Genomic DNA, 23602 nt, shown 5'->3' on the forward strand with positions numbered 1-23602 from the left:
GCAAGTGAGAACATGGGATAAAAGACAGTAGCATTTTAACAGATAATATTATAAAGCCAGACTGGCTTTAGGACTGGGAAGAAACAATACTTTTCCTGCCACACATGTCCTTGTAACCAATAAAGATTTTGTCATTGGAATGTACAAAACAGATGCTGAAGAGGAAAAGGCTGGCCTTTGATATCTTTGTTGACTCTGCAGAGAGACGATCAAAGCATGTATAAAAAAATAATAATAATCATAATAATTAATGTGACCAAACCACAAGCAGCAAAATTCACAGCTCAAACAGTTTGAAGTCCTTGAAAATGATTTCTATCTATTCTCTGCACTCTAAGGAGAAGAGCAGGATGATGAAATTCTTGCACAATGAATATTTGATTCTAGTCCAGGGTGCCTGTTATTTAAAAACAGTGTGAAATTATTCCTGAGGCTATGAATCTAGATGATTTTTTGGGTGTATTGACATTTCTAGACAGCTTGTCAGTTTTTTCTTAAAGACGGTTCTTCATTATATTGTCAGAAATAAAATAATGCCGTTTATGGCACATTCTGGAAGAAATTGTATTGTTTGGATGCAGGAATGACCATGATGGAATGGGCTAGTGAAGAATGAATGTGCCAGTGCAAAGCAAAACATTAAAATAGCTATAGTGAGATCTGATGGTTCTTTAGTTTAGTATTAGAAGGCATGGCAAAGACTCAAATGCATTACAGCTTCTTTGTTTTCTTTTCCTCTGCTGCATGTCTGAAATTATCATGGAGCAGTAAAATGTGTTTATGTTTCTTAATAGCTAATGGTAAAAACCTTCGCTAGCCTCACTGTGATATTAATTCTTTCCAAATAGGGCAGAACTACAGCTAGGCTGGGACTTGTTTAAGCAAAGCATCTAATACCTTTTTATACTCCCTAGGGAATGCTCCAGAGACTTCAGCTGCCACTTGAGAAAGGACTGGGTCTCCCTCATTTCCTGTAATATTTCTGCCAGCCCCATCCACATGTCTCAAGAACCTGAAGATTTCTCAACAATTTCTCACAATTCAGCTTGATGTCTTCATGACCTCTGAGAGGCCCTGAGAGAAAACTGGAAGTGTGGCCATTAATAATGCAGTAGGTCAGTGAAGTTGTTGAGAGCACAAAAGACCTAGAACAACACAACCTCTATGAGAGCCAGAAATAGGTGTGAGATTCAGCAAGAACAGGATGTTTTGAATGGGTGCCTCATCTGTTTTTAATTTAGAATGCACTGAAATACAGAGCATACTGAAAGAGGGGAACAAGTCATCAGTTTAGCTACTTATCAGAGTGTTAGTTTACAGTAATTTATAATGGATCATATTTATTTTTTATTCTTAAAATTTAATACAATTTTAACGTAGCACTTGGAATGTCGTATGTCGACTATGCATACTGTTCACCAGTAGAGGGCACTCCATTCCCAGGATCAGTTGGTTCCCATCAAGTTCTTAATCCAAGTGTAACTAGAAACTCTGTCAAGGACAGAAAGTTTCTTGTGCAGGGCATAACCAAGACCCGAAGAGATGCGTGCATATTGGACAGAACTGTCCTGGACAAGACAAACTAAAGGTCTTCCACTGTTTCCCTGAAGAAGAAAAAATGTAAATATGCTTCTGACAATACATCAGTAATCAGTAATGTGCAAAAAGGAGGCACAAAAGTTGAGCGAATATATCATCACAGCTGTACAAGGGCAAATAAATAGCATAACCTGAACTTCACCTAGAGAAGTCTTCTCCCTGTCTATTACACAAATATCATAAATCTGCATGCCAAAAGCTCTAGAGGCAGCCAGGAGCTAAGACTGGCCTTTTCATTTCATTCTTCATTTCATTTGATTGCTTTTCATATTTTTATTTCATATTTTTACAGAATGATGTGAGGGGCCATTTCTGCAAATGGCATGAAATGAGTCAGACTGTTTTTCTTCCTTTACAGTCCTCCCTGTTCTCCCTCTACCTGTCTCTGCCAAGTATGTGATTCACTCAGGAGAGCTTTGAACTCTGCTCTGGAGTAAAAAGCAGGGCAGCCACATCAACAAGATATAGCAACTGAAGTAATTAGCCTTAACAGCATCTGGCACAGACTCTCCTGAGCTTGTCTAAGATAGCATGTTCATGTATCATATTTCATGGTTGCTGAAACCCAGAGAAGACACAGGCTCCTCTCCCAAGGTGGTGCAGCAGCACTAGTGCAGTGCTCACCAGGAGTCAGTGAGTCCTCTGCTGCAGCAGCTCAGGTTTTGACACAAGTTCATCTGCAGCTGTTGTTGCACTGCATTGTAATCTGCACTGAAGGAGACCAATGTAACAAAAATCACAAAAGGAGAAGGTGATTTCTTTTACAAAATATCTAAAGGAGTTCATTGTACCCCTTCAACTCATTCTCTCATAAACTTTATTTGCTCACACTCCTACACTTACATGCACAACAAGCACCTCTTGGCTCTGGACCTCTATGTATCCAAGTGGTGTGCCCAAGATGACAGATGGGGCACAAGGGACACTGGCTCCTGAATCCTCATCAGGCCTTTGGGGTTATTTCTGATTAGCAGTGGCTAATTAGTTTTTTGACAGATCTTTTACCTCATTTAGGAGTCAAGAGCTGTAATGGGATGGTCTTTTTCAACAGCCTGTCTTCCTGATCATTTAGCAGAAAAAAGAACAGCATGATGTGGTGCGCAGTCATATAGTTTGAGTGCTAGAAAGGGAAGAACAAAGCACAGTGCACACCTTTCAGGTCTTACATTTTAGATGGAGGATAGAGAATATATCACCTGAGTAATAATCTAAGAACTGAGCTACAGAGACTAACAGAGAATTTTGATTTGCATAGAGCATTGAGCAGAAACTTGAACTACAGCCATAAACAGTAATGCAGGAAATCAGTGAATATATTGACAGGACCAAAGAACTAGAAGAATAAACTTCTAAGAGCAATGTACGGTCTACAGCCTTGCAATAAGGATAGGGAAAGATAAGCACAGTCAGTGGGTTAGGATGAAGAACTTCCTACTACAAAGTTGAAGGGCAGAGGAGTTCATTGCAAGGGAAACATACTGGCTGTTTGTAGTAAGAAGGTAGTAATAGGTTAGGAATCTATATTTAATCCCAGTTCACTATATTATCTGGAAACTCGACCTAGATCATTCCTGAATTATTTTTAGTGCATTTGCTGTCTCACCATCTACACACATTACAGTCAAATCCACTTTCTACAAATTCCTTCAGGGCCTGAGACAAGTGCTGAAGATGGGTGCATTTGATAGGCAGAGGGATGCATCCTCCAAAGGGCAACAATGACCATAGCACCATCTGTGTTCCCTTCTACCTTTCAGTAGTGCAATGTATTGTCCAGGGGGCCGATTATAAACAATTATGCACATAAATACTTGTGCATAACAAAGACTAAGTATGAGAACTTTTTTCTGTTGCACTATTCAAAGGGAATGTTTTGTTAGCCATATTGTCATTTTTCAGAATAATCTTACCATCCTCTTCCCCTTCCCCTTCATTGAGGGTTTTGTTCCTGTGAACTTGAGGAAGGGCAGGGGTTTCTGTTTGTCTCTGAATTTGTTTCCATTTTTGTTAAGCTATGGTTATGCCTTGTGATATCTCCCTTGCTGTGGCACACTGCTGAATTCTAAGTCGTCTGCCACTCTTGCCAGACCTGCCAGGGTGCCCAGATCACACTTGTTGACTCAGAAGTACACCCAAAAGACCATCTTCACCTCAGCAACTACATCTACAACCCATCTCAGAGGGTGATCTGTGTCCATGCCCAGAGCTGTGTGTACTGCTAACTCCCTGGATAAATACCTATAGTCTTCTCCTTGTCCCCCACTCATCATGATGCTGGAATGTTCTTGCAGTAACCCTAGTCCTTCCAGCCTGACTGGTAATGATTTCAGTATCAAGATGTCCTTCGTCTGTTGAAGAGGGGACAAAGACTTCATCTATGCTAGGAACCTAAACATGGCCAGAGCCTGGGCTTGCACGCCATCCTGTGGTGGTGCAAGCTGTTTAATTGTTAGCACCTTCTCTGGCATGGCTCTGGCTCGTGCTGGCTGGCACGGTCTCGCGCAGTGCCAAGATGGAGTGTGGGGGCCGACAGAGCCTAAGGACTTTCCGAGGAAGCAGTGGAAATGTCCGTGTCATTCTTAATGAAACGTAGCAAAGTTTGTAGAGTCTTAACAGCAGACTGTATAAATGTTCCAAATGGCTGAGTAACGCCCGATGACATAGTATTCCTGTTTACTGACATTTGTTAGAATATACATGCAACTGCAGAAAATATCAAATTTGTTTTCCTTCACACTTGAATTGAACCATGTATTTTGCAAGTAAGAGCTTACCATAATTCTTTTTCATTGTCAGAAATTGAGAAAAAAAAAGATGAGTCCCTTATAATTTTTAGGTCCAAGGACCCATGAACATATATGCACGTGAATTTTAGTAGGGATTTCTATCTAGCAATAGTTCTACTGAATTCAGGGAGCATTTCCCCACATAAGTGTTTGCACAGTGAAGGCTGGATGGGACAGTGAGGTGAATGGTTTTCCTCTCCCCAGAAATTTTAAAGACCTCAACTAATTTCTCCATCTTGAATCAGAACAATCACAAAATCTCCAAGACTTCCACAAACAGAAACCTTTCACACATAAAAAAAAAATTTTGATCAAAAAAGTGTGATTTGGGATGGAACAGAAAATAAGAGATGAACTGTCGACAGGTTTGAACAGAGACTTATGTGGGAAGAAGTAATGATACACTGGAAGGATTTTGGAAAAAATGACAGATGAGTAAGCTGAAAAGTACAGGAGTCAGCTAAACTAATTATATTAGTCTTATCATTTCCATTCCAGTTTACAACTAAGGGTAGGCTTGCTAGCCATTCTGATTGCTTTGCCGTATAAAATACAGTCCAGGCCACTGATAAATGTCAAGCTGTTCAATTCTTCCATCTATTACTCTCTAAAGCACTTTAAAGGCTATTGCAGCTCTCTCAAATATTTATAAAGAGGCAGTTTTGGAAAGCAGATAGCTATTTTGCCATATGTCTGAATGGCTGTTCTTCAATATGCTCTTGAAGAGTAACAAAATCTCTTAAAATTTTTAAGGGCAATTTAAAGGGACCCTCTTCATTTATATTTAGTCCACAAATAATGTTTTGTGAACAGATGTCCAAAGGGTCATTTTTAACGTTTGGACACATGATTTTTTTTTTTTTTAATCAAGCACATTGTCTTCTACTTTTAAGTACTGTAAGGCAACTGTGTAGAAAGCAAGAGCAACTGGCTAACATAACACAAAAAATGCAGAACAAACATACACATTTGGGAAATCCCTTGCTGTTCTGTTGTGATGCTGTGGCATCACCAAGCTCCAGGCTTGGCATTTCTTTCCCTTGACAGTAAAATAAACTGTTCCACGGTAATCTAAGCCTCCCTCTCTTGACAGCACTCCTCTGGACTTGAACACTGTGTTGATATATCAGCATCTGTAATGAACCGCAGAAATCCTTGATTTCATGTATGTGTTTAAATTAAAACCAAAACGAACCAAACAAAATTCCACAGCCTTCAGGAAATAGGTAAAACTGAGTTAGAAAAGTCAGACAGATCAGTAAGCAGTCACAGGAATGTTTGAGAATAAAGACCAGAAGGCATTTGTAAGGGTGTCTGGAATGACTTCATGTAACAGATGGTACTTGGTAGGAGCACTTGCATTTCAATTTCACTTCTGCACACTGCATTTGTTTGTATTAGGGAAGCAAAACCTTCACATACAGCTTTAAAATTTCTTAAAGTGTAATTTTTCGTGAGTTAGATTTAGGAGATTAATGTTCAGGATTTTAAAAAAAAATGTTATCCTTTTATTTCTTTCTTTTTTCATCCTCATTTTTGCTTCTCTCCCCCTCCCCCAATACATGCAATAAGAAATGTGGTACCCAGTATTTTGATTTTTATCATATATCTTTAGTTGTGTTCATTTCTGATAAGTTCTCGTATTTACTTATACATGAAAATAAAACTAGAACACAATAATTTGTTAATCAGCAGACTTAAAACCTTCAGTGTCAATTCCCCTGTGATCAAAAGGCCCTACTTTCTACTCATGACTGAGAAGGCTTTGCAGCATGCACACAAGATCAATAAACAATCAATTGTAGTGAGCAGAGTTTTACTAGAGATTTTTACAACACAAATGACCCACCTTCCATTGCATTTTGTACTTCTGTAGCACAGCTGTATCCTCCCCCATCATCTTCTCAGGGTTTTTTGATGCTTTCTCTGGACACTGAGGAATGCCATAATAAAGCCGTCACATCATGTCGGTGGTGGTATAGCACCAGGGCCTCCTCTTAGCATCTAGGTTCCTACAATAATTTATATCTAAACTCCTGAAATAGAAATGTAGAATCAAAATAACAGCATTCTGGAAGTCTGAAACCGGCTGTTTTATGAAGGTGTAAAATGTTTTCCTGACCAGTTTAATATTAGTTTTGTTTACTGAAGTGTCCACATCACAGGTAAAACATCATCCTGTGTTGCCGTTTCTTCATGCTAGAGAAACATTATTTCAATAAACTACTGGTTTAGAAGTGATCAACAAACCTTGTAATAGATGTTCTTTTGCTGGCTGTTGTATGATTAGTTTTTTGTGCTTCAAGTTGTCTTCTTTATGCTTGCAGTAAAATATACTTACTGCAACGTTTGTGTACTGGCAGCTGACTAGTCCACTAAGACTGGATTATATTTAAAATGCTCAACAATCTCAGGTGAATTTTGCACTGGACCAGTTATGGGGAGACATACTCTGACTTTTGTGGGGAGGATTTTACCGTTGTAATACATTTTCAAACATAATTAGACTTCTGAAGTGTGCTCTGCACTTCCTTTTAACAGCAATCAGGCAGAATTATGACCAAGTCAAACATGATCCCACTCCACCAGGCACAAGAGTGTAACTTTGGTAGGTGAATGAGCAGTGGTACTGGAAAGAAAAATGTGAAAAGCCAGCTGGAAGACCAAAGTTGGAAAGAGCAGGAAAAAGTGAGGGTAAGAGAAAAGAATAAGATATGAGGAGAAGCACTATAGGGTATAGAGAAGTCCATTCTTCTATGCACTTTATCAAACTACAACATTTTAGTGGCTGGGTTATGCCACATGTCCAAATGAACAACTTCAGCCTTACCAATAAAAATGCTCTAAATTGACATGTAAAGCAAATCCCTGCTTCAAAACAAAATAAACACATAAGAATCTGAATATTGTCTCATACTTAAAAATACCTTGCAAAAGAAAATAAAGATCATCGTAGAGAATATAGCAGGAACAACAGAAGGAAGAAACGCACATAGTCTGACCTTTATACTCTGGGATGCCACAGCAATCTGATCGAGTAACAGGATCCGTTGTGAAACACCATAGTCGATTTTCATCACCATCAGAATTCCTGCACTAATTTTCTTCAAGCCCCACATGAGCAAAATTTTCAGGTGTAAAGCTGTAATAGAATGAAAAATACTATTACAGAAGAAGTAAATTTTGGTTTTGGTTTGGTTTTTTTTTCAATTATTTGTTGCTCAGTTCATGCAACCTGAAAGCCACAAAAATGGATACTCCTCTTGTGAATCTGGTGTCTCTGCCTGAACATTTTTCTATAAGATAAACTGTCATTAAAAGTCTCTGCATCACCACAGGAATGCCCTGAAGAACCAACAGCCTCATGTCCATGCTTTACAGGAAATTCAACAGTCTCAAAGGACACCAACACTCCTCTATTTTTTCATGCAGCTGATGTATTTAACTTTTATTGTCATATCTGTTGTTTCTAACTGACAAGGTTTAAAAGACTAATAATTCACATAAATAACTGTGACCTTTTCTTTGGAAGATATGGAGAGAGAACATTGACTAAACAACACAGGGTTTCCAGTAACACGAATGCCATACCTGTGTGAATCTACCTGAAGAGCAGATGGACCTTCTTGCACACTTCTCGTATAGCAACAATAACATATTAGCAGTGAAAAGACTCATCAATATGATACTATTTTGGTTTCATTTTTCACCTCTATCTCTTACCTAAATAACAAAATCCCGGACTCATTTCATTGTGCTATTTTTTTCCAAGTGAGTGTTATTTTTCCCTAGTGAGTGTTTTGTTTGAACGAGGACCACAAAACCTGGATGCATATGATGACATTTTAATCACAATGGGACAAAATACAATGTCTTAAAAGCGCTTCTGTCTTGCTCATTTTTGTGGCAAGAGATAAAAGTCAGAGTGAGAGATACAGGGAGGAAAGTATTCATTATAAATCGACCTCAGCAATAAGTAACTATCTTTGATAATCTATGGTAGACAATTGCTTAAAGCACACTATTAATGGACAGTTCAGAAAGAATCATTCATAATATTTAGACAAATATGAGAAGACCAAACTTTGATGTGTAGCGTGTGCTACCCATCCACTCCTGGCATGGCACCTCCTTCTGAGTTCTGTCATTTACTCCTCTGTAATCCTCCCCTGTTTCTTTTCTTGCACTCTAAAAGATAAACTGAAACAAAATACACTGCTGATAAATCAAAATGACTTCACATATGTCTTACCTAACCAGCATTCTGCACATGTGATATATCTAGCAAATTTCAAACCTCGGTCCTACACAAATGTGCATGTTATTCCATTATCATCAATGAAAGAAAATTAGAGGTATTAACAGAGTACTTATATAAGGAAACTCATTAAAGCTGCCCTGTTTTCAACAGGAGGCCCTGTCGAAACTGAGAGGGAACAGCATATGAAGAAAAACAGGCCACTTTGTTCAAGCTGTTCTCCTGCTACAGTTTCTGACAGTGTGTGATTTATATCAAACTTCCCATGTAATAGTTGCATTAAAATGTTATTTCATTCATATTAATGGTGTCAGACTGAATAAAGCTCACTTTCCTGGGAATGTTAGAGGGCAGTGCTGCTGGAATAGGTAGTGAGGAACATAGGAGAAGGCAGGGCAAAGACAGAGCATTCAGGAATACAGAGTATTGTTTCTGAAGACAAATATTAGCTTAGTGCATGGCAGAAGGGTTTTCCCAATCAATGCCCTGAGACTTTGCACTATTCCCTTTAGATCTCACTTGTACTTTCCTTATGTGTTAGCTCCTTATCTTTTAAATGCCTTGTTTACAGAGGAGTCATGAGGATAAATACAGGCAAAGTTATGAATTAATCAAATGTGATAGCAAGGGGGACCTTGGAAGTACTTAAACAGTGAGACAGATACCACCTCCTTACAGAATTACAAAGCCATCTGTGACTATCTCCATCTCTAATCTCAAATTCCTTTTGTTCTTCAAAATGGTTCCAGTTCAGCTACTCATTCGAATATTTTTGCTTATGAAGAACTGTGTATTCTAGCTGGTTCAAGCTGAACAGAAGAGAATTTGGGTGGGATGGACACTCAAGTGGGAGTGAGACTTAATTGAATCTCTAAGCAGCAGCAAGAAAAGGAAAATTTGGCTTAAACTGTCTGAAAAGGACTTCAAAATAAAAATTTAAAAACTGATTTCAAAACCTAAGCAATATGTGTCATTGTAGTTTGAAGCCCATTCTATTATAAGCACAGGAATAGCACAGGAAAATTGATCAGGACAACCGTAAAAATAAACCGATCTATTTGCCTTAGGAACACTTCTCTTAGAAATGCACTTGGATTAATACAAAATATTTAAAGGCAGCTCAACTAAAGCACTATACAACATTACCTGGAAGTAATAAGGATGATCAGATAATATAACTCTTTCTTAATAACCCAGTGTACACACAGCACATTCTTGCTATATTTCATCATTTTTTCTGTATATTTATGTCATATGGCATTTCTGAATTACTACATAATTGTACAAGATGTATTGACATATTTATTACTGTATCTTAAAAGTGCAGCTACAGAAGTATAATAGGCCTATCTAATGTCTAAATGAAAACATGTTATCATTTTTTTATGTGACATCAAAGCTGATGGTACTGTGTCCACTGAAATGTTTACTCCAAATGCCCAAAACTTTTATGGATAAGCTAAAAAGCAGCATATATCTTTTTAAAAGTTTACCATATTGCTCAACACTTTGTAAATCCACTTATACTTCATTGAAAAGCAAATCCTGCAACATCTAAGCAACCAAAAATTATACTTTAATCTGCTAAAAGCCTGTTTTGCTCCCATTTTAAATGCAATAAGAAAGCCTCATGAAGATGTAGTCACACAAAAGAGAGAATGTTCTGTGCCTTTGCTCATGCTGCTTTTCAAAAGTTTTTATTTCAGAAAAGGAAGATTAAAATTAGGATTGCTAAATTGTGAAATATGTCACAATAACAGAGGCAAAAAGCAGATACTGCACCTAACTCACATTTCAAAGAAGTTCAGTATGTTTTAGCTGAAATGAAATAGGGCTTTCTTGTAGACTTATAAACTCTAGGCGTAGAGCAAGTCTGTGAAAAAGAGACTGAGCATTTCCATTGTTCACAAGCTGAAGAGGGCTTAGTATCAAAATTGCCCAGTTTTGGCACAGCATTTCCAAAGACAGTTTGAGAGAGTACACTAAGAACCATCAAGTATCTTGAAATATTATCCGTGAAGAAAGTCTGCAAAATGTGGGTTTCTTGCCATTAAGAGAAAACTTGAAATTATGTGGCAGTAGGTAGACACGATAGAAACCTTCATGACGGATAAGCTTAAGTTAGGTTGGAAAGACTCAGGACAAACATGAAAAACAACCTGCCATGGCACAACAAGAAAGTCCTGGAATAGATCACCTGACAAGATGTCTTAAGGATAGGTTAGACAAACTTCTCATAGGACTGATGCAGAAAAGTTGTACTGTTGCAGGACAAGGAAGTAGAACAGATAACCAATTTTACTCTAAAACTTGCTAGTATCTTGGAGCTCAGCTCTTTGGAATTCCAATAGTCCAGGAAGTTGTGTCATCTGGCACTTGGAACAAGGGTGGAACCACAAGCTCCAAACCAGATGTCACTGTGTCTTGGGCCACTTCTCCACGTCTCATTTCCTTGTTCCAGTTTGAAGTTCTTTGAAGAAGGTTCAAATTTTATTGAGGAGATTTCAAGAAACTCAGCTTTATGTTTTCAAGCTGCCTAATAATGCAAGCATCTTATCTTATAAGCTCGTTTTGCCATTTTAATGTTTTACCTCTTCTGCCCTAAGAATATAACAAATGTTCATGAATATTTTAGATATTCAAGCATTTATGGAATTACTGGATATCAGGGAAATTAAATTAGCAGAAAAATAAGGTACACCCTCTGGACTTGAGCTTTGGAAAGGACAACTAAAATAAGATTTTTTTTTTTTTACTGTAGTCACCAAGTTCAAATAGTGAATCTTAGTATTACTACAGAGGATAAACCATGGAAAATGAAGAGGAGGATGTAGGGACTATTCAAAAGGGAGATTAATAGAGGGATTTTCTGAAACTCAGTACCTCTGCCCCAGACACAATCACACAATCAGGTGAAATGACAGCACCATTCTTTGGGAATATAAAGGAAAATCTTTTTTTGTCTTGCTCCTACTAGAAAAGCAATGCAGAGTGGAATTCAACTTACTTAAGATATTCGGTAAATACTGACTTCTAATTAGTCTGTGATTGATTAGTCACTCTTCAGATTCCCTTTCCAATCAATTGAGGAATATGTATTTGGAAATAATTTGTCTGACTAAACATAAATGTCTACTTCGGGATGAGCCACATCCTGGGAATTCTCAATTTTCTCATTAACTACAAAGAGGATTTAGTGTGATGAAATTGGCAGGAGACATCTACACTGTAGATCTCTGTATTTGATCAGATAAATCCACGCAAAGTGTACATAGTTCCACTGAAATTCAGAGAGCTTGCTTTACTTCCATCTGTTCTCAAGAAAATGCTGAGCAAGTTCTTCCACTTCAACATGCTCACCATTAATGACATGGGAAAACCAGAGAACTTTGGGGACTTTTTATTTACTCTTTTTTTTTTTCTGTTGAGAGACAAGAGATAATGGATTTGTCTTTAAGATCCTTGTGTTTGGGAGGCTGTGACCACACATCCTTTGTTTGGATAAGGTAGTTGAGCAGTCTCTTCTGCCATAATGCAAGCTTTTGTACATGACCACAGACTGCTCTGTGCACTACCTTTCTATTTTTATTGATGTTTCTTCTTTCTCATACCTAGGTAGCCTAATGCTTCAGCCATGTCATTAAGTTATAAGCAGACAACTACCTAAAAACCAGGTGGCAGAATTTAACTGAGAGAACAAAAAAGTGAAGTACTTTCCCTTGCAATATCTAAGGAGCTTCGCCACTCAAAGTCTTTAGTCAGGATGTGCAACTGATATAGCATTCATTTATGCAATTTTCCATGCTAGTGGCACTTATCACACTTTGACAGAGTTTCCTCATTTTCCATATTACAGATATGTTCATACTATCAAAACAGGTTTTTCGACCTTTCCATTTGTTATCACTCATCACTTTATTATTTTTATTATTTAGTTTTTTATTGACATATCATTAACTGGTAAGAATTTCTTTCCTCTGCACAAACCAAAATAAAAATGCTAAACAGGCAAATAAATGAAGAGTGCTATATGTCATTCAATATGTACAGGAAAATGAGATCATCAAAGTGCCGCTGTAATCAAGGGGAGTTGCCACAGACTTTGATGGGGTCAACATATCATCTTCAGCAACATGGTACATACAGCTGAGCAGATTTTAAAATGTATTTCTGTCAAAAAAAGAAAGTGAATAATATCAGATCTATTTGCAATGATATATCAATATTCTCAGTTCATAGTAATGTAATTTTTTAATGCTTCTACTAAAGCATAATTATGAGTCTGTTAACAAAAAGACTCTATTTTCTCAAGAAAATATCTACTACTTAAGGTATGTCATCCAAGCTGAAACTCATGCACACCTGTAAAACTCAAGTTAGTCCACAAAGATCTCTTAGACATTATCATCCATCATTTGTTTCCTTAGAATAATAGTGTACACTGCCGCTATTGAGAATATTTATCCTGATATTAAAACAGCCTGTGTATTATTAATATTCCTCTTTGTGGGCAAATTCAGATTTTGTGTTTCAAGACGTCTTGAGTCAGTCTTCACAAATAAGACAAAAACCTCAATTGCCCTTTTTATCTATTCTTTTACTGTATGTATGGGGTACTGGACTGAGAAATGACATGCATCTTTCTGAAATCCTCTGAATATCTCTTCCAGTAATCAAGTCTGAGTCTCAAAGTATTTTTTTTTCCACTGGAAACACAAACACATACATACATGCTCAGGTCTTTTCTGGCAGGCAGCATGTGAGTTCTATAAGGAAGAAGATCCTCTTCTTTCAAGTAAGCAGATCTCTCAATTTAAGGCCACAGAGGTACGGCATTAACACACATGGCTAATTTCCACTGATACTCTTTGATTTCAACAGTTATGCCTTTTTTTTTTAACCTGTATCATTTCTCTGTCATGCTCACTGTATTTGTGGTTTGTCACTGCAGACAGCGAGGACTGAAAATCACAGCTCAAGAATGTGTAACAGCAATGAAAATCTCCTCCTTCTCCACAAATTGTTTTTACTTCCTGAGGGAGAAAGCAAAAATAGGAATAAAATGCATGTATCTTCCATGTACCTTCTAATTGGTCTGCCTCCAATTTACAAAATATTATACTGTGGTTGCAATTAACTGAGCATTATATAAGAAACGCGGGAGGCAGTTTTTTGTCCTTAGGCAGCAAAATGTCTTATAGTGTAAGTATAGACATATGATCTGAAATCATACTGCAATTTGGGCAGAAGATAGTCCTGAAACATTTTTGCCACTCAATTTGCTGTGGTCTCCAGACCAGCCAAAGGGGTGGAAGTTAAAGAAGGCTTTGCTTTTAAAAGCATCGAAATTGAATTTTTGCTGATCCAATCTATCCTTTGATCTTACTACACTTCTGTACAAGCTGTCTTTAAAAAAGTGCTGTTTGTGGATGTCTGGAAGAGTGCTGCTTATGACATTTTATTTGAAAAAAAATGGTATAACATCACAAGATCCAAAATTATAAAGATCCTAGTAACTACATTGTTGCACGTAGGCAGGACGTATTTGGTTATTAACTGAACTAGTTCACAACTCCTTTGCTATTTCCTTGCCCATTCCACTGAACTAAATTTATATGGAAACTTGATTCCAGTCCCTTCTCTTTTCCCTCTGCTTCTTTCTCCCTTGTTGAAATGATTAAAAGGACCAGAAAGGAAAAGAAGTGATTCAAGATTGAAATGTCAATGCTGGTGGAAAGACAGGAGATCTGTGCAATGGAGAATTTAAAAATGATACTCACAGACAGACTTTCACCTGTTTTCATCTGCAAAGTCATAGGAACATTGCAGAGAACCGTAGCCATTATTTCCAGAGCTGGATTGCTCCCATAACACAAATGGTGTCTTGATAATTTGAACCAGCCTGCAACAATAAACCGAGTAACAGCAACGAGGAAGGTCCAAGTAAAGCTAAGAAGATTCAAGGTCTTGCTCATATCTTGCAGCTTGAGATCCGTATAACTAAATCATTGGCACTTTCTCTCCCTAGGAAAGTAACTTATTATTAAAATGAGAAATGCTCAGGATAGCTTTGCCTTGAATTCATCCTACTCTTGAATGTGCAAAATTTTGACCCTAGTGAATATATTCCTAGATTCCTTCTTCAATAACACAGGTAAGAAAAGAGGAGCAAACATGAAATAAAAAGTAGAAGACAAAGTAATTAGGAAAGCAATGATACAGACATTGACAACAAAAGGGCAAAAAGAGACAAAGCTATGAAAATGCTATGAAATGCTTGAGAAAAAGCAGGCCAAAAATCAAGCTTTCAGACCAATTTGAACTAGAAGACCTCAGTACCCATGAATTCCAAAAGGTGCATTAACATTTTACTTAACGTGTAAAAATATTTTAGGGAAAAAACAGTGAGAGAAATGAAAGGACATGTATTTGAGGGTTTCAAATGAATTTTATGAGTTCTTAAAACTTGCTCACAAAAATCTGACTCTAAATTTCACAATAACTGCAGCAAATTAATGTGAAGCATATGATGAGGCGTATCATAGGGAAAGATGAGGATTCAGAACAATTTATCAATAGGAAATATGATTCAGCTTTGTTTCACTGACTTTAAACACAGGTGTATATATACTTTTTGATAGGGGTTGCCAAATCCATTAGCCTGACAGAGTTGCTGCCTGTCCAGCCTGGAGTGAGGCTGAGCGCATATTCCCAACACGCACACAACCACATATACATTTACATATATACACATATCATGGGGCCTTCTTGTCCTCCTGGTAACCAGCTCTTAACTTCTCTGATCTCTCCAGTAATTGGCTCAGGTTGACATCTGCTATGATAACTAGCTCCCAAGCCTCTTACCCTACTTACTGGCTAGTCAGGCTTGATATTCGCTGTTGACTACACACTGACATGGACACTCACACACAATATAAACACACTGCTCTCTCGATTTGCCACTATGACCCATGCTCTTACCCCAGTCACTGCACTTAAACCTCCATACACATACACGCACACAGAATAGAGACTCCCTCACCCAGAAAAATAGAAATGGAGATAATGGGAAGACAGGATGGACAATACTGATCAGGTACAGAGTGTGGCTAGACAAATGTACTGACCACTCACCCATTTACATGCTATCAGCTCCTTTTTTTCCTCTTTTCCGTCTACTTTGCCACACTTGTTCCTCCCCAAATGACATTAAAACCTGCCATCTCCTGCCTTTGTTTCCTCCCCTAAACACCCCAAAATAAGTCTTGTACAAATCTAAGATGTTCTTCCACTGCATGCTGTCATGAGTCCCGTGCTCCCTAGGCAGTAACCTCCCTTCAATCTGAAAGTGCTCTGGGGAGAGTTCCCCATCCCTTGGCTCATCTTGATGGGTTTCTCACCTGGCCCATGATGCCCATAAGCTGCCCTGCGACAGCCCCAGCAGGAGCTGGAGTTGAGGCTCCCTTTCCCTTACTGAGTTATAATATTTCACCAAATACCAGAAGGCAGTGGCAAGGAACTACTTCCAGCAGCTTCCATGGACTTTCTGCCAAGCCGTTTGTTGTCTGGTGTTCATGCCTTAGAACAGATTTGCAGGACCTTGGAGGAAAACAAGTGTAGGGAACATAAAAGGAAACAGCAGTATTTTTAAGACAAGTAAATGGAAAATGAGACACAGCTTCCATTAAAATGTATTTTATTAGGGCAGGAAAAATTATTTCAATACCCACCTCTTCATTGGGTACAAATACATTCTCAGTCTGACTTGTTATACGCAGCCAGCAGCAAGTGATGGTCTCCATGAAGTGTTAGCACCTGCTCATCACCCTTCCACCACAGACACGTATTCGAGCTATTTCCTTTGCTACTCTGCATTTTTTCCTCTGATATCTGATGTTTCACAGTTCTCCACTGAGAAATATATCGTAATGACAGTGAAAAAGGAGTAGGCTAGCAGTCACGGGGAGTGGTGTAATAGACAGTAGGCACAGTGTTGTTCACAGTATCGCAGTGTTCACTTGTTTTCCAAAGTGAATGAGCTTGGTGACCTTTAAATCTGTTCCTGCTGCTTCTGCAGTTTGTTTCTTACTCTCTGTCACTCCACCCAAGCCACTGGACCCCAGTATATGTTTGGCACAGCACAATTCTGGAAGAGCCAATTATATATGCAGTAAGTAGAAGTTATCTTTTTTGTGGGGGAGGGTTTTTTTGTTTGCTTGTTTTGGATTTGGGGGGTTTTGTGTCTGTTTTGGGTTTTTTGTTTGGTTTTTTTTTGGGGGGGGCAGGCTTTTTGTTTTGGATTTGGGTTTTTTTTGTGGTTTGCTTTCTTTGGGTTCCAGTCTTGCCTGAGTTTTTTGATTGCTTTGGTAGCTCTTTTTTCTTTCGTTATGCAAGATGTCACATTCAAAAGAATTATCTCCTCTTAATCATTATTTTCATCCTGATTAGTATTGCTATGAGCTTTCTTGGCAGAGATTGGGACCCAGGGCTCGGTGCTGTACAGCCAAGCAGGCCAGGAAAAAAGGGCCTTGGAGGTGATATGGAGGTGTAAAGAATTAAAAAAAAAAGAAGTGACCAAGGTTAGGGAACAAGAAAGTGGCAAGGCCAAAACCCTTGGTCACTTATGCTTGATGTAGATCACTGTTTGTTTTTCTCACATAACATCTCTCACAGCTCCACACCACCAACCACCCTTTCCATCTCCGGGATGTGAGGGTGGAGAAGGCAGATGGGAATTGCCACCCTCCGTGGGCACCCCTGGCCCAGGAGCCCCTGTGGGGTGGCACCACCGGCTGGGGCCAGCATCTTGAGTCCTGCACGCTTAACCCCAGCACCTGATGACCCACTTTGGGTAAAGCAGTGTTTACGGTCCCTGTGGGTAAAATGAGGGTGGCGACAAGTGCCTACCTGCTTCCTTGATTTCTGGATAATGAGTTTGCACTTGTTAACAGCTTTAAAAATGAAAATCACTGCCTACATGCTCAGGGTTACTGGTGAGCCTCAAGATATATTCCTACTGAACATCTGAGGAAGCTGGTACTTTAAATGACTAGCCTCTATGATTTCGTCCAGGTCATTGTAGGACTGAGTTTAACCTCTGTCTTTTCAGTAGAAAGTGTGGTCTCCTTTTCTGATAAAGAAATATGATTTTCTAGTTGTTCATGCTCTCCTAATCTGGGGACCCCCAATGATGTGGTACATTTCCAGAGGTGCTTTAGGCTAGGTTGGGAACTGTTTCTTAGGGGAAGTCAGACAATAATTTTGTTTCTCTCTTCTTTTTTTCTTTCCTTGGTGTTTGAGATTTGTATTTGTTACCCTATGGATGAGAACAAGCAATCAGACTGTGTCATCTGAAAATCTGAGTGCCCTCTGCATCCTAGAAAAATTGACTGAAGTGTCTATATATTATTATTCTACAATATTACAGATATTTACATAAAGTTAGCAAACCATCAATTTTATCTCAGTGCAGTTAGAACTTAAATAATTTCAGCATTTTGAGAGGATTTTGCTGGCAAATCCAATATGGTCTACTGCAGCTTTTCCGAGTGATATATGCAATATGTACAAATGGGAAATTTTCAGAGGTATGTGAGGTCAAACATAAAAAATCATTCTATATCCACAAAATACTCAAAATATATTTTGCTTATTTAAAACTACTTTGATTGATTATTAAAATACTCCTTTTACAAGTACATAGAAAATTCAGATAATCTGGAATTTAAAGTGCCAAACAGGATGACAACCTTTATGATACAAACAGCTTCAGTGCTTTAAGATACTATTCCCTACCTTTGACCATTTGTTTTCAGCTGTCTTCTGTGAGGGATCACCCTCCTAAAAAAGCACATTATCTGAGTCCTACATGCCAGCCTCTGGGTAAAGTTGCTTGGCTGAGTTTAAAAGCCCTGTCTGCTGTGGCTCAGTCTAAGCTGACTACCTAAAGCTCAGTTATCTATGGGCAGTAGTCACCTGCAGAAAAACACTACACTGCAAGGGACAGCTAGGAAATGGTCACTTTTTAAGCCATTATAGCTGTTTCCAAATAAAACCTGACTTAGATTGCAGCCAGATAAAATGTTTCAGCTGTCCCTGAGATGGTATTATCCCCCAGAATCTTCACACCATCAATCCATCCCTCCATATTCTGCCATTGACAGGTTAGTTTGTTTTCTCATTCATACAATTTCACAGAAGAGCTGTGCAGTAAAAGCACTGGAGCAGTGAAGCGGCAGCACACAGCTGGGATGATAATCTTTTAATCCAGCTCATCATAAGAGTTCACCTGACTTCCCTTTACAAAGCAGACTGAAGTGACTAAGGCAGCAGAAGAGACTGGGTGGTGTGACTTGCAGTGGGCAGTAGCAGACATGACTACAGCCGCAGTCAGCGGCTGCGGTACGTGCCGGGCTGTGTGACTGACAGGCTGACAGGGATAAGGCCATTCTCCGACTGCTTCCCACACCTCTGCTGAGGGTGCTCCTTCCCTCACATCCCAGCAGTGGATCTGTGAGCGCTCTGCACACACACAGCCCGAGGGCTTGGCTGCAGCCACACGTGGGGTTTAACTGGGGAGACCAGCTGCCAGAGGTGCGCTCTAGCAGATAGCAGGGTGGTGTGTGCCAAAGGGCAAGGGGGGTGAAGTCTCCCCACTGCCAAAGACAACCCCACAGCTCCCACCAATGCTGAGGAACGCGCCACAGTGGCTGTTCTTCTCAGCTGGTCATCCATAATAACTCTGGTCAGAAGAGTAGATACTGCCAGATGTGAACTCCGTCACAGGTCACCTCTGAGTCACCTCAGTGAGTCACCTCTGCCTGGCCTTGCTGCTGGCTACAGACCAGCGTGGGAAGGAGCAGTCTCCTTTCTATAAATCGCCTTTGCTCCATTGTCCTGCTGCTGCTGGTTGCTCAGCTCCTGTCCCAGCACGTCCTGTGAATGCCAGGCACAGCCACTCAGGGGGTGTCCGTCTGGCTGGGATACCTCAGCTGTCTCCCTCTGCCCAGGAGGGCTGCTGCCCAAAAACCAGTCAGGCAGTAAGTCATTCCCCAGAGAGTGAAAGCAATCATACAGCAAGCCTGGCTTTTGCTTGGCTTGCGATAGGGTCTGAGGAAAACAAGCTGTGCTTGGTGTGCGATGGGTTTGGATGGAAATGGAAAAAGGTGCAACTTCTCCTGGCCTGAGTGCGGAGCTGCAGCTCCGGGAGCCTGCTGGGCTGCTCTGACCTGCCAGTGTCGGGGAAGCTGGGTGGACAAGCTGAACCAAGAAGCCCTTCTGTTTCACTGACGGGCAAGAAAAGCCCTTCATTTGGGCTGTGCTGCTGGTGCCAGTTCTGCCTCAGGATGTTCCTCCCCAGGGCTAAGCAGTGAAGAACGAAGCGGCAGGGAACCAAGAGGTCTAACACAGACAATAAAAATAAATAGTGAAACACTTCACAGGTATCAAGAACTGCAGAAAAGGCTTCTACACTTTCAGCCGGTCTCTCAGGGTCATAAAAAAAAAAGCTGCATCATACAATTTTTATGAGGGCTGCCTCCTGCTATTCTAATGCCTATTCAGTTTCAGAGGTAGTCGCTTAGGACACAAGAAGGGCATTACAAGCAAAGGAAATTATTTAACAGAAATAAAATGATCTCGTGCACATACTGCAATGAAGTAAGAAGTTCTGCTTCTCTAGATAATGCAAACTTTCTTTTGTTGTGATTGCCCATCTATCCAGAAGAAGTCCTTTTAGCTTCATGTCCTTTTAAATTCCTTCCTTTTCTTTGCAGAACAAGCTTGCATTCAGCACCATAGGAAAGAATTCAAGCTCAGAGGCGTCTTTGTAGAGAAAAAACTGTGAACGCAGTTTCTCTCAAAGGAGAAACTGAGTGTTCAGGGCACTTGGCTAACTGTCATCCTTGTCCCTACAGATGCACAAATGTAATACCAGCAAGGACCTTTTACATATTTTTTTCCATGCTTAGGTTCACTGTGATTTTCCTGCTGGGTACTGGGTTGGAAGTTGGACTGACAAACAGACTGTGTGTTATTATAATCACATTTTTTAAATCTTCTGGAAGAGCATGTGGGTATTGCATTTCACTCTAAAGCAGTTCATTGGGCAACTGAGTAGCATTATAGCAGTTACCATTAATAAAGTGTTTTTATTTTTTTTCTAAAATGACAGAGCTACCAAATATACAAATATCAAAAAAGTACAGCCAAGTATTTTGCAATTTATATATCTCTTTTTCAATACTTATACGTATGGAAAGATATAGATATATATCTCAGTAACAGGCTGAAAGGACTCAACTGAAAAAAAATTTTACTGTTGTTTTTGTGGGTAATCTTGAAAGGGTGATTCCCCAGGTAGCTGGTGTGAATGTTGACTGAAGAGCAGGATTTCACTTCTACAGAACTAACTCGTAGAAGGACAGAAACCCCCTTCTGTTTCTTGTGGGGCTTGGGCCTGTTTGCTTTTCAGTGTCTTGCTGCTGAGGCAGCTGGCTGTCCCTGAGCGGAGGGGAGGGTGGAAGGTGGGGACGAAGTACAACTTCTCAGATGACAGAAGGACTTCAGAGGAACTGAATGCAGAAGGATTGCTGTGGCAGGCCACATGGCATAGTTATTTGCACAGTTCACACTGCATGCTTTTTATCTTACACATAGTTGTAATTTCTAACACTAACTGAGTACATTACTTGGCAAGGTGTCCTGACCTCTCACTGATGCACTAATGGTGTAAAATGGAGTATTCTAAGATCCTGTCTCCCATATAATCCAGAACAATGGCAGCTGATTCCTGAAGGACAATAGAGACAGAAAAATCAGCGATGCTTCCATGTCCTTCTTGTACATATCTAATGAAAAGTTAAGCTCTATTGAATAATGTGCAAGAATCTGTCATGCAGGAGCTATCAAAACAACATTACACAGCTAGCTACATTTGGCAAATACAGTCATCCAAAAGATCTTTGGTATCGTTTTAAACCTGTTAATCTTTAGATTCATTACCAGAGCTGCATATACCAGTGTATTTTACAAACATGTCCCATTAAAGCATATGTAACATATTCATATAGGTATGTACAAATGAGAAATGTACAGATAGCAATAAATAGCTCAAATGACACAACACACGATTTTGCACCACAGAGACAGGATGATACAAGTTTTAGAAAGGAAGGACATGCATGAATTCTAGGCAGAATATGTCACTTGAAAAACAAAATGAGACATGGAGTGTCTTCAAGGCAATAGTGCAGGCACAGGCTTGCACACAGGCCAGTATATTGCAATACTGCTGTTTTATTTCAGAGAAAAAGAGTCTCCCACAAGAGTTCACTGTTCTGATTAGAGCAGTATGCACTCTCTTTTTATAGCCTTTTTCTTTGGTTTTGGGTTAGAGGGTTTTTTGTACTGATCAGTACAATGAGAGACCCACCTGTGGTCTGTCCTGCTCTCCCAGGCTGGCACACAGCGGGGGCAGCTAGTGCCCTGGGGAGGTGCAGCTGTGCCTGGGTGGCACTTGCATGAGCCACATTAGGGTGAGAAGAGGCTGGTTGCTTCTCTGAGTGAGAGTTCGCCAGGTTCTCGTTCTTGACGTTGGAGTGGCCATATTTACGATTTGGACTGGAGGAGTTTTAAGGAGTTTCTGTAGTGTTGAGACTGCCAACACGGAACAGGAGGGACACATTTTTAACATGAGTTTTAATTTGCATCTAAAGTACATATATATGTCAGAAGGCACATATGATAGAGAAGAAAACTTATCTGTAGCACTGCAGATGTCAGCGCTCAAACCCCGTATCTGGAATGAGGAAGGTGCCTAATAGAGACCTGAACAAATTGATTTCCAGTACTTAACTTGCTTCCTATTATAGCTTTGAACACAACACTGAGACTACAAATTGACCAAAATTATTATTTATTTAACACTAAAAATACAGCAAGTGAAAAAGTCCAGCCAGATTATCCACTGCTGTCTAAAAAAAAAAAAAAAAAAAAAAAGGAAACTGATGGTTTCTGTCCCAAAGAACAACCTGTCTAAAAGATAAAACATATGTTGAGTGGATAAGATCAACAAATAAATCAGAACAGGGAACAGGGCAGACAAGAGCAGGAAATGCGGGTTCAGTCAGGAATAATTTCCACAGTTTTCCAATTATGTAGCTTATGAGATCAGAGGATTTCTCACTTTAAAAGGAAACAAAACTTTTGCCTGGTGAACCTGCCATTTTGGAAATTCAGTATATTTGAATACTGTTGTGTTATGCATCACACTTAAAGGACAAGTGATAGAAGGGGAGGAGGAGTGTCTCAGAGCAGCTTCTGTCAGTCTGTCACTGTCGAGTAGGGAACTCCAGATTCAAGAGGCAATGTTGTATATTGATCTTTGTGGACATGCCCTGCTAACTGCCGAGGTCTGGCTTTCTTTTTTTTAGCATCTTAGCATGGCTTTTACCAAGCATAAATATAGCTGCACAAATAGTGAGAAGCTATTTTTGAACATTTTGGTCACTGCTAAATACAGAATTGCTAACCCAAGCATTCAGAAGTCATGATTCAAGTCCCCAAAATGAGGAGGCTGGCCTAAGTATGTAGATCTTTTTTTATTTTCTGTCTGTTTGTTTTGCTTACCGAAACTTTAGAATACTTCTGGATCATGTATTCAAGAACTTTGCTCCAAAAATGTAGATAGAAATTTAATCTGAGTTTATATTTGCCTGTAATTAACATGGCTCCTGGAGCTGGGACTTAAAGAATTCTTCCTGATGTTCTGAGACAAGAGGAAATCTTGGGAAACATTATAAACTACTTTTTTTTTTTTGCATAATGGTCTCACCTTTTCTCAGCTGTTTGAGAAGAGTCAAGTGACTTCCTTTGCTTATCTACAAAGTGTATGTCATACTGGTAGCTGAAATTTCTTTAATCAAACACAGGAATGTCACTAGTGAGGGGCCTGACCATC

General features: G+C 39.4%; 1 protein-coding gene across 1 annotated transcript in view; it reads left to right on the forward strand.

Moving 5' to 3' along the window:
- The first annotated feature begins 16727 nt into the window (after window positions 1-16727).
- MAP3K4 (mitogen-activated protein kinase kinase kinase 4) overlaps window positions 16728-23602 on the forward strand; it is a 91245-nt gene continuing 84370 nt past the window's right edge. Inside the window, exon 1 of the mRNA XM_065632378.1 lies at window positions 16728-16813. Within this exon, the coding sequence (XP_065488450.1) occupies window positions 16770-16813 (44 nt within the window). The 5' untranslated portion in view covers window positions 16728-16769. The remainder of the gene's footprint in view (window positions 16814-23602) is intronic.

Source organism: Caloenas nicobarica, chromosome 3, assembly GCF_036013445.1.
Source record: "Caloenas nicobarica isolate bCalNic1 chromosome 3, bCalNic1.hap1, whole genome shotgun sequence".
Taxonomy (NCBI): Eukaryota; Metazoa; Chordata; class Aves; order Columbiformes; family Columbidae; genus Caloenas; species Caloenas nicobarica.